Source organism: Eurosta solidaginis, chromosome 4, assembly GCF_040869045.1.
Source record: "Eurosta solidaginis isolate ZX-2024a chromosome 4, ASM4086904v1, whole genome shotgun sequence".
Lineage (NCBI taxonomy): Eukaryota > Metazoa > Arthropoda > Insecta > Diptera > Tephritidae > Eurosta > Eurosta solidaginis.
In genome coordinates this window covers 163,069,002-163,081,168 of record NC_090322.1, presented here as the reverse complement: position 1 = coordinate 163,081,168, position 12,167 = coordinate 163,069,002, and the positions used below count along the sequence as shown (strand labels likewise).

The 12,167-nt window shown below is 36.4% G+C and overlaps 2 protein-coding genes across 4 annotated transcripts in view; one reads left to right on the top strand and one right to left on the bottom strand.

Moving 5' to 3' along the window:
* LOC137250564 (vesicle transport protein GOT1B) overlaps positions 1-12,167 on the top strand; it is a 31,552-nt gene that overhangs the window by 14,334 nt on the left and 5,051 nt on the right. Inside the window, exon 5 of one of the 3 annotated variants that reach the window (XR_010953006.1) lies at positions 11,384-11,528. The exons of 1 other annotated variant lie outside the window; for it this stretch is intronic. Coding sequence is in view for 1 of the 2 variants with exons in the window: in XM_067783601.1 (XP_067639702.1) it covers positions 11,384-11,422 (39 nt within the window). In the remaining variant the exon portion in view is untranslated. The remainder of the gene's footprint in view (positions 1-11,383; positions 11,529-12,167) is intronic. One more of the 3 variants, XM_067783601.1, reaches the window with a different exon arrangement.
* PIG-Q (phosphatidylinositol glycan anchor biosynthesis class Q) overlaps positions 11,368-12,167 on the bottom strand; it is a 31,413-nt gene continuing 30,613 nt past the window's right edge. The window contains exon 9 of the mRNA XM_067783600.1: positions 11,368-11,577. The gene's annotated coding sequence lies outside the window, so the exon portion shown is untranslated. The remainder of the gene's footprint in view (positions 11,578-12,167) is intronic.

Here is a 12,167-nt window from a genome sequence, read left to right as displayed (position 1 = left end):
TGAGCTTTGTATGCGGGCTTACTCAAAAGTGACGCTGTTTCCTGAGTCAGTGCATGGGATACCGTTTCAGCAAATGTTGGCTTTGGGTTCGCATATGTAGCTAGTTTCGTTTCGGCATCCCGTCTTCCATTTATAAAGCTCTGAATTTTAACCCTCTCACTGTATTCCATAGATGCGTCTGCATTTGCGAGATGAGCCAATCTTTCAACATCTGACGCAAACTCCTGCAAAGTCTCATTCGCCTTTTGGTAACGATTTTGCAACTCAATTTGATATATCTGTTTCCTATGCTCGCTTCCGTAACGTCTCTCTAGAGTGCTCATCAATGTTTCATAGTCGTTCCGTTCGTACTCTGGAATTGTCTGTAATATTTCAATTGCAGGCCCTTTCAATGCCACGAACAGTGCAGCAACTTTATCTTCAGCATTCCAGTTGTTCACTGCTGACGTCTTCTCAAATTGAAGCTTGAATACCTCGAAAGGAATAGAGCCGTCAAAAGATGGAGTTTTTACCTTCGGATTGCTCGCTGGAACAGCTGGTTGATTTAGTTGTAACTGTTGCATAAGACCTTTCAACGCTTCTATCTCGGCATCAATTTTGTCCTCGAGTTGTAAAATTTTTGCGTCCTGCTCTTCCCGTTTCGCAAAGAGCTGCGATGATACCTGTTCCGAAATTTTTGTCGACATTCCAGATATACGTGCCTCTTGCGCTTCCAGTTGAGATGACATATATGTCTTCTGTTCTTCCCATTGAGATGACGCCATTTCTGAAATGCGTGCCTCCTGTGACTCCAGCTGAGATGCCATTGTCGATGTTTGTGCAGATATTGTGCTCGTCACTGTCTGCAGTGTTTCGTTTTTTTCTTCCATTTTTGTTGTTGTTTTGTCGCTATCATAATGAAAGACATACTCCTCAGCATTGGTTCCTTCAAATACCATAGCTACACTTAGTCGTCTTTGTAGCTGGGATTTATCGCCAAAAGTAGCCAATCCACGGACTTCCAACTCCTTCAGTTGCTGGATAGTCAATTCACTTAACTTTACCATGTCCAAGTTGTATTCGAAGTCTTCGGAATTTATTCAACAATTCCTCTTCTGACACCAATTGTAACGAATTTACTGCAAATCCTCTTATTTGCAACCTTCTGCTTAGTTCGAATCACTAAACTGTTGAATAAATAACTCCAATATTTAATAATGCAAAATGGCCTTTATTAAAGTACTTCACAATAACACCAATAACTTGCTTAAATGAAACTGATTTTTAAAATAATACTGCTATTGCTCGCTAGATAGCGTCTTAAATCCAACTGATTCGCGCCTCTACTGTTGCTGCCTTTTATACTTTCTGATTTCCTCGTTCGCATCTTCTAGGCGCTTCCATTTCCAGAATCTACTAGTTGGCCACCAGCTATCAAATTTCTGAGCTGTAACTACAGATGCACGATTTTATAGCTTCTCTCATTGCATACTTTCGGGAGTATCTCAGAGATATGCATGTGGTTGTGCGTTGGTTCTCCGCTGCGTGTACGTATATATGTGTAGACATAATGATTGATTCGTTTATGTAGATACTAGTGACTGTCTGCTTTATTGTTGTTGTGACTTCATTTACTTAGCATCAGACTAGGGATGTGAGTATCACTTACTTACTTACTTACTTAATTGGCGCTTAACCGTCTAAACGGTTATGGCCGTCCAACAAGGCGCGCCAGTCGCTCCTTCGCTCCGCCAACCGGCGCCAATTGGTCACACCAAGGGAGTTTAAATCGTTTTCCACCTGGTCCTTCCAACGGAGTGGGGGCCGCCCTCTACCTCTGCTTCCATAGGCGGGTTCCGATAGACACTTTCTTGGCCGGAGCATCATCTTTCATTCGCATAACATGGCCTAGCCAGCGCAGCCGCTGCGTTTTAATTCGCTAGACTATGTTGATGTCTGCGTATAGCTCGTACAGCTCATCATTAAATCTTCTTCGGTACTCGCCATCGCCAACGCGTAGAGGTCCATAAATCTTTCGAAGAACTTTTCTCTCGAACACTCCCAAAGCCGCTTCATCTGCTGTTGTCATGGTCCATGCTTCTGCCCCATATAGCAGGACGGGTACGATAAGTGACTTGTAGAGTATGATTTTCGTTCGCCGAGAGAGGACTTTACTTTTCAATTGCCTACCTAGTCCAAAGTAGCATTTATTGGCAAGATTGATTCTTCGCTGGATTTCAGTGCTGATGTTGTTGCTAGTGTTGATGCTGGTTCCCAAATAAACGAAGTCTTTTACTATTTCGATATTATGGCTGCCAACAGTAGCGTGGTTGCCAAGGCGCATATGCGCTGACTCTTTGCTCGATGACAGCAGGTACTTCGTTTTGTCCTCATTCACCATCAAACCCATCTTTACCGCTTCTTTTTCCAGCTTGGAGTAAGCAGAACTAACAGCGCGGGTGTTTAGGCCGATGATATCAATGTCATCAGCATATGCCAGTAATTGCACGCTTTTATAGTATATTGTTCCAGTGCGGTTAAGTTCTGCAGCTAGTATAATTTTCTCCAGCATCAAATTAAAGAAATCGCACGATAGGGGGTCACCCTGTCTGAAACCTCGTTTAGTTTCGAACGGCTCGGAGAGGTCCTTCCCAATTCTGACTGAGCTGATGGTGTTGCTCAACGTCATTTTGTACAGCCGTATAAGTTTTGCGGGGAAACCAAATTCAGACATAGCGGCATATAGGCAGCTCCTTTTCGTGCTGTCGAAGGCGGCTTTAAAGTCGACGAAGAGGTGATGTGTGTCGATTCTCTTTTCACGGGTTTTTTCCAAGATTTGGCGCATTGTGAAAATCTGGTCGATGGTAGATTTACCAGGTCTGAAGTGAGTATCACTTAGTGTCACTAATATTCGTCACAATATATATAGTATATATATATATATATTTTCGCAATTTAGCCCCATTTGAACAGCTAGAAGCTTCAAATTTCACCGAATGCTTACGTATATAGCATATATTGTTGTCTGAAAAAATCATTGAGATCGGTGGTATATATAGTATATATCTCATACAACCGATTGTTTAGATAAGAAACTTTGCGCAATTTCTGCCCCATTTTAACAGCTAGAAGCTTCAAATTTCACCAAATGCTTACGTATATAGGTATATATTATTGTCTGAAAAAATCATAGAGATCGGTGGTATATATATTATATACCCCATATAAACTGTAATTTTTGCCCCTTTTTTACGGCTAGAAGCTTCAAAATTCATCAAGTTTCATCAAATAGTTACTTTTACGCCATATATTTTTGAAATACGTGATACTTAGTCATAGTTTTTACATGCAGACCACAAAAAACGTGAAGCTTTGCATCCTCAAACAAAGTACCTACCAATTTTTTATTTTATATTTATCTTAAAAATAGTTTAGATATGTTCAAATTTCACCAAATGCTTACGTCTGTAGCATATATTGTTGTCTGAAAAAATCATAGAGACCGATTGTATATATAGTATATATCTCATACAACCTATTGTTCAGATAAGAAACTTTGCGCAATTTCTGCCCCATTTTAACAGCTAGAGGCTTCAAATTTCACCAAATGCTTACGTATATAGCATATATTGTTGTCTGAAAAAATCATAGAGATCGGTGGTATATATATTATATACCCCATATAAACTGTCATTTTTGCCCCTTTTTTACGGCTAGAAGCTTCAAAATTCATCAAATTTCATCAAAAAACTAGTTTACGTCATATATTGTTGAAACACGTGATTCGTAGTCATAGTTTTTACACGCAGACCACAAAAAACCTGAAACTGCATCCTCACACAAAGTACCTACCTATTTTTATACTCAGCTGAGCAGAGCTCACAGAGTGTATTAACTTTGTTCGCATAACGGTAATAGGTAACGGCATAAACTAATCGAGATAGATATACACCCATATTCTGCATTTCGATTACGTTCCCGTTCTACGCTCCGCTTCAATCGAAGTTTGGTATTCTGCATTACGACGGAATCGTAAAGAGAAGAGGAAGAGCAAATGATTTTTCGAAATCAGCTGTTGGTACGGAATGTGTAAACATTGGAACAAAATAAATTAAAGAAAATTTGTAAAAAACACTGAAAAACGGTTATATTTTATTATCCACGCCATTTTGTACAAAAAAGAGCAATGGAATATATTGCCGCAGTGTTATATTTTTTTGAGTGAAGTGCTTTCATAATTGTAAGTGTGTTTTTGTCGTTCTTTTGGCCAATTCCCTGCCGTGGCCACCAAGTTTTGTTAAAACGGATTCCTGCACGAATATAGTTGACATTTTCTGAATTTTAACGATGCTAATTTCATTGCACTGGCCTAAAATAGTTTATAAAGGTTTATTTATTCTTTCCGCAAGGATTGTTTACGTTTTCGCTTCACCTTCCTCTACGCCGGCAGCTTGCTTTGGCATATAACTGGACCCAACGAACAGACACAAATTATAGCTGTCTATTATAATGGAATCAATAGCCGCGGCATTATTTATGGAGTTGGAAAGCAACGCATACGAAAATTGCCAAGCGAGAATGGAAAGGCAAATATTGCGAGCTTTGTGTAATCCATTTGAGATGAGTGACTAATTGTAAGAAATTGAACTTAAAAGTGGTAAAGTTTAATGACTTATTTTCTTATTTAGGTTCAAAAAAAAACTTTCGACTTAACAAGGATGCTTTCAAGTATGTGTTAGATACTTTTGCGGGGCAAATATGTCCAAGGACCCCGACATCGACATGTTGTTTTTGACCTGGAAATATATAAAAAACAATCGTCATCAAGCCTTCTACGTTTCTTAACAAGTTTTACTTACATTTTTGTTAAAATTCTGTTATAAATTAATAAAAAAATAAAAAGAAAATATTTTTCCGCCAACTAATTTGCAACTTAGAAAAACGGAATTACGATCGAAATGCAGAATACAAAAAATCGAACGATTCGAAGTTGGATCGAAAGAGATTGGAACACAGAATACCAAAATTGCTAAATCGAAAAAATTCCAATCCAAGTCGAAATGCTGAATAGGGCTGATAGACTTCTATATATCAAAATGATCTGGACGAAAAAATAAATTCATTTAGCCATGTCCGTCCGTCCGTAAACACGATAACTTGAGTAAATTTTGAGGTATCTTGATAAAATTTGGTATGTAGGTTGCTGGGCACTCATCTCAGATCGCTATTTAAAATGAACGAAATTGGACTATAACCACACCCAGTTTTTCGATATCGAAAATTTCAAAAAACCGAAAAAGTGCGATAATTCATTACCAAAGACGGATAAAGCGATGAAACTCGGTAGGTGGGTTGAGCTTATGACGCAGAATAGAAAATTAGTAAAATTTTGGACACTGGGCGTGGCACCGCCCACTTTTAAAAGAAGGTAATTTCAAAGTTTTGCAAGCTGTAATTTGGCAGTCGTTGAAGATAAAAATCGAATTACGAAATTTTTTTAAAGTCAAATTTTAACAAAAAATTTAATGTCTTTACAGTATATAAGTAAATTATGTCAAAATTTAACTCCAGTAATGGATAAGTCGAACAAAAATTTACCAATCCTTGTGAAATTTGGTAGGGGCATATATTTTATGACGTTATCTGTTTTCTGTGAAAATGGCCGAAATCGGTTGAACCACGCCCAGTTTTTATACACAGTCGTCCGTCTGTCCTTCCGCTCGGCCGTTAACACGATAACTTGAGTAAAAATCGATATATCTTTACTAAAAAAAAAATTTTTTTAAAGTCAAATTTTAACAAAAAATTTAATATCTTTACAGTATATAAGTAAATTATGTCAAAATTCAACTCCAGTAATGATATGGTGCAACAAAATACAAAAGTAAAAGAAAATTTCAAAATGGGCGTGGCTCCGCTCTTTTTCATTTAATTCGTCTAGAATACTTTTAATGCCATAAGTCGAACAAAAATTTACCAATCCTTGTGAAATTTGGTAGGGGCATATATTTTATGACGTTATCTGTTTTCTGTGAAAATGGCCGAAATCGGTTGAACCACGCCCAGTTTTTATACACAGTCGTCCGTCTGTCCTTCCGCTCGGCCGTTAACACGATAACTTGAGTAAAAATCGATATATCTTTACTAAAAAAAAAAAAATTTTTTAAGTCAAATTTTAACAAAAAATTTAATATCTTTACAGTATATAAGTAAATTATGTCAAAATTCAACTCCAGTAATGATATGGTGCAACAAAATACAAAAGTAAAAGAAAACTTCAAAATCGGCGTGTCTCCGCTCTTTTTCATTTAATTCGTCTAGAATACTTTTAATGCCATAAGTCGAACAAAAATTTACCAATCCTTGTGAAATTTGGTAGGGGCATAGATTTTATGACGTTATCTGTTTTCTGTGAAAATGGCCGAAATCGGTTGAAGCCATGCCCAGTTTTTATACACAGTCGTCCGTCTGTCCTTCCGCTCGGCCGTTAACACGATAACTTGAGTAAAAATCGATATATCTTTACTAAACTTAGTTCACGTACTTATCTGAACTCACTTTATCTTGGTATTAAAAATGACCGAAATCCGACTATGACCACGCCCACTTTTTCGATATCGAAAATTACGAAAAATGAAAAAAATGCCATAATTCTATACCAAATTTGAAAAAAGAGGTGAAACAGTAATTGGATTGGTTTATTGACGCAAAACATAACTTTAGAAAAAAACTTTGTAAAATGGGTGTGACACCTACCATATTAAGTAGAAGAAAATAAAAAGTTCTGCAGGGCGAAATAAAAAACCCTTGAAATCTTGGCAGGAATACTGTTCGTGGTATTACATATATAAATAAATTAGCGGTACCCAACAGATGATGTTCTGGGTCACCCTGGTCCACATTTTGGTCGATATCTCGAAAACGCCTTCATATATACAACTAAGGGCCACTCCCTTTCAAACCCCTCGTTAATACCTTTAATTTGATATCTATATCGTACAAAGACATTCTATAGTCACCCCTGGTCCACCCTTATGGCGATGTCTCAAAAAGGCGTCCACCTATAGAACTAAGGCCCACTACGTTTTAAATAATCATTAAAACCTTTCATTTGATACCCATGTCGTACAAACACATACTAGAGTCACCCCTGGTCCACCTTTATGGCGATATCTCGAAAAGGCGTTCACCTATAGCACTAAGGCCCACTCCCTTTTAAAATAGTCATTAACACCTTTCATTTGATACCCATATCGTACAAACACATTCTAGAGTCACCCCTGGTCCACCTTTATGGCGATATATCGAAAAGGCGTCCACCTATAGAACTCATTAACACCTTTCATTTGATACCCATATCGTACAAACACATTCTAGTGTCACCTCTGGTTCACCTTTATGGCGATATCTCGAAAAGGCGTCCACCTATAGAACTCATTAACACCTTTCATTTGATACCCATATCGTACAAACACATTCTAGTGTCACCTCTGGTTCACCTTTATGGCGATATCTCGAAAAGGCGTCCGTCCACCTATAGAACCAAGGCCCACTCCCTTTTAAAATACTCTTTAATACCTTCCATTTGAAACCCATGTCGTACAAACACATTCCAGGGTTACCCTAGGTTAATTTTGCTAAATGGTGATTTTCCCTTATTTTGTCTACAAAGTTCTCAGCTGAGTATGTAATGTTCGGTTACACCCGAACTTAGCCTTCGTTACTTGTTTATTTTATATTTATCTTAAAAATCGTTTAGGTTTGTACATCTGTTCACTATATATTTCTTATCTTATACATCCGATTATTTGGAGATTACGAACGGGATAAGATTCTTGTTCAGCCCCATGCATGAAAGGTATGAAGTCTTCGGCACAGCCGAAGACAGTCCCGTCCTTACTAGTTTTATTAAAAAATAGTTTCACATTGCTTTAAGTTATTTATTAGTAAATGCATTATTCCCACAACACGCAGGACTAAAGGGCCAATTAAACTTCCTTAACCCTAACGCCATAGTCGTAACCATACCCATATCCATAACCATCTCAAATGTGATCGATTAATGGTGCCTTAACCTAAAAATCGTGAAAATTTCATAAAAATGAAGAAACCGCAAAAAATTAAAAACATTTCCACAAAAACTAAGTCTCTTAGTCATAACGTATCCAAAACAATGAATAAAATCTACAAAAAGTTATTAAATTCACCAACTCAAATATTTTTAGCTTATGGATATGGCGAGAAACCAAAAACCAATTGGTTGGCTATGATATGGTTATGGCGTTAGCGTTATGGTATGGCACCATTAATCGATTACATTGATTTCCATAAGATAGGTTCGATCAGCTGTTTTATCTGGTTATAACTCACCATTAATTGGCCCTTAAAAGCTGAAACAGGTGACTGATTTGACAGGAGTCTTACTGCAGTAATTTGTTGTATAGAATGGTGACCACACGGTACCTAATAAGGGATCGAAATAATAACAGTTCGTGAACTAACTTGTCCACACCGAGTCTGCAATTAATTTGCTATTCCTATCGCAATTTAGGAAAAGATTATTTCGTATTAATAATAATGCAACAGCGGGACACTCTTAACTAGTGGTGGGACTATTCGAATAAAAATAAAATAAATGTAAGGCGCGATAACCTCCGAAGAAATTTTAGGCCGAGCTTCTCTTCCAATTTGTGTCGTGCTCCTTTTTAATTTTTCTACAAATTGGCGGGACGGGACCTACTTGTTTTATGCCGACTCCGAACGGCATCTGCAAGGCAGATGAGTTTTCACTGAGAGCCTTTCATCGCAGAAATACACTCGGAGTGCTTGCCGAACACTGCCGAGGGGCGACCCGCTTAGAAAAATTTTCTTCTAATTGAAAAAGCTTGTTTCTAAAATTTTGATGTTGCTTTGCCCGGGGTGTGAACCCAGGGTTCCCGGTGTGGTAGGCGGAGCACGCTACCATTACACCACGGCGGCGAATAATAAACTCTTTTATTCGCCAGGTATTCGTGATTCGAATAATATTTATTCGAACTTTTTATTCGTTTCCATTTATTCGAATTCCTTTCCTTATTATTCGAATAGTATGCACTATTCGAATAGTTCGAATAGTAAAATAAAAAAATTCTGCTTATCTTACGCTCATCGCTTGTACATGTATGTCTACGTACATATGTTTATGTGTGTATAGATGCAAATGTGCATATATTTTTGTTTGTTTGGGGTTGCTTTGTTGATATTCATTTATTTAGTTATATTGTAACGAATATTAGCAACACTAAGGGATGCTATCATCTCTAAGCCGATGCCACTGCTTAGCACATCAATAAATCAATCATTATGTCTACACAGACGAACGTACACGCAGCAGAGAAGAGACGCACAAACACATGCAGATATCTTATCTGAGATGCTCCCAATAGTAGTGTTATTGTGAAGTACGTTATATTGTGAAGAACTTTAATAAAGGCCATTTTGCATTATTGAATATTGGAGTTATTTATTCAACAGTTCAGTGATTCGAACGTTAGCAAAAGATTGCAAATAAGGGGAATTGCAGTAAATTCGTTACAATATTTACGTAACCAAAGTTGTGCTTAAGTCTTAAGCTAGAAACATCGGGGTCGTTATCCACTGTACTGATCATAGAACTTTGTTTATTAGTAAACAAGTGTGTAAATGTCCATACATAAATGTACTTACATGTATTTTAATAAGATACAAGATATAAAAGGGTAATGCTGGCTAATATTTATTGTTAACATTTCCAAGCGCGGCATTTAAAGAAAGACAAAGGACATATACATAATCGATTAAAAACCCCTCAACTAAGAGCAGAAGGAAAAGTTTGCCTGAATATATATGTATATGCAATGTACGTCTTAGAGTTACCTACGCTTATGTATGTATGGTCGTAGGAATTAGGAAGATTTAAAAGAAAAGAATTTCGCACCGCAACCGAGAATGATCAGCTAGTCCAAGCATCAACAAAACGACATAAAAAATAAACATAAAAGTGCATACTATTCGAATAATAAGGAAAGGAATTCGAATAAATGGAAACGAATAAACGAATAAAAAGTTCGAATAAATATTCACCCCTATTCTGCATTTCGATTACGTTCCCGTTCTACGCTCCGCTTTAATCGAAGTTTGGTATTCTGCATTACGACGGAATCGTAAAGAGAAGAGGAAGAGCAAATGATTTTTCGAAATCAGCTGTTGGTACGGAATGTGTGAACATTGGAACAAAATAAAATAAAGAAAATTTGTAAAAAACACTGAAAAACGTTTATATTTTATTATCCACGCCATTTTGTACAAAAAAGCAAAAGAATATATTGCCGCAGTGTTATATTTTTTTGAGTGAAGTGCTTTCATAATTGCAAGTGTGTTTTTGTCGTTCTTTTGGCCAATTCCCTGCCGTGGCCACCAAGTTTTGTTAAAACGGATTCCTGCACGAATATAGTTGATATTTTCTGAATTTTAAGGATGCTAATTTCATTGCACTGGCCTAAAATACTTTATAAAGGTTTATTTATTCTTTCCGCAAGGATTGTTTACGTTTTCGTTTCACCTTCCTCTACGCCAGCAGCTTGCTTTGGCATATAACTGGACCCAACGAACAGACACAAATTATAGCTGTCTATTATAATGGAATCAATAGCCGCGGCATTATTTATAGAGTTGGAAAGCAACGCATACGAAAATTGCCAGGCGAGAATGGAAAGGCAAATATTGCGAGATTTGTGTAATCCATTTGAGATGAGTGACGAATTGTAAGAAATTGAACTTAAAAGTGGTAAAGTTTAATGACTTATTTTCTTATTTAGGTTCAAAAAAAAACTTTCGACTTAACAAGGATGCTTTCAAGTATGTGTTAGATACTTTTGCGGGGCAAATACGTCCAAGGACTTCGACATCGACATGTTGTTTTTGACCTGGAAACATAAAAAACAATCATCATCAAGCTTTCTACGTTTCTTAACAAGTTTTACTTACATTTTTGTTAAAATTCTGTTATAAATTAATAAAAAACTAAAAAGAAAATATTTTTCCGCCAACTAATTTGCAACTTAGAAAAACGGAACTACGATCGAAATGCAGAATACGCAAAATCGAACGATTCGAAGTTGGATCGAAAGAGATTGGAACACAGAATACCAAAATTGCCAAATCGAAAAAATTCCAATCCAAGTCGAAATGCAGAATAGGGCTGATTATTGTATACAGAAAAAAATTCGCGATCATGGGTACAAAACTCGCCCATCGATATTTTTCACGATTTTATTGAACATATATTAAGAGTATAGTTCTATACACTATATTACAACAAATTTAATTAAATTCAAATGCGATTTTTTTACCACATGTCAATGCTTTGTTTTTCTTTATTTTTTAGATCGTACAAAAGCTTGGTGGAGATACAAATCGAACGACGGTATAGTAGAGCTCCAAATAATCTTGCAACTAAGGATAATTTTAATATAGGTTATTTCATCGTGAGCTTGTTTTTAAGCGTGATTTTGTATAAACATACCTTCCTAGTAAGTTGTATTATGGTTTCTATGCAAAGTTTGGGACGTACTCATAGTACTAAAAAATGTTAAAAAATATTATTTTTGATTAAAAAAAGCATTTCTATTATTTTTTATCTATTAATAAGAGCTTGTATTAGTGTATTTGTCATACATATTATATTATAGTTATTATATAAAGGTACCCAACATACATTCTGCCTAATAGCACATCTCCAGAGAGCTTTATTCGAGATTTAGGCATCTGAAAGGATTTAATCTTAAATCTTGCCAGTTTTATCATACACAATTAAATCTCGAAACGCAGAAGATTTAAGTTAAAACTTCATTAAATCTTCAATAATTTGTTCAATCATTACAATGGTATGGCAAATTCATACATATGTCATTTAAATTATTGACAGGAAAATGTTTTAAGGTAGGGACAGTTTTTAAATTCATCTATACCAGATGCTTTTTAGGCCCCGTTTTTCAGTAGTTGGTTAAGCTAAGCTTAAACTAAGTTTGCTTAAACTCTAGTCAAATTTAAACTCCAGTTAAACTACTGAACAGTTTTTCAATCACAGTTTAAGGCCGTTTTAGGGTATGCTTTTTTGTGCGGCAACATTGGTTTTTTATTTAGCCCTATTCTGCATTTCGACTTGGATT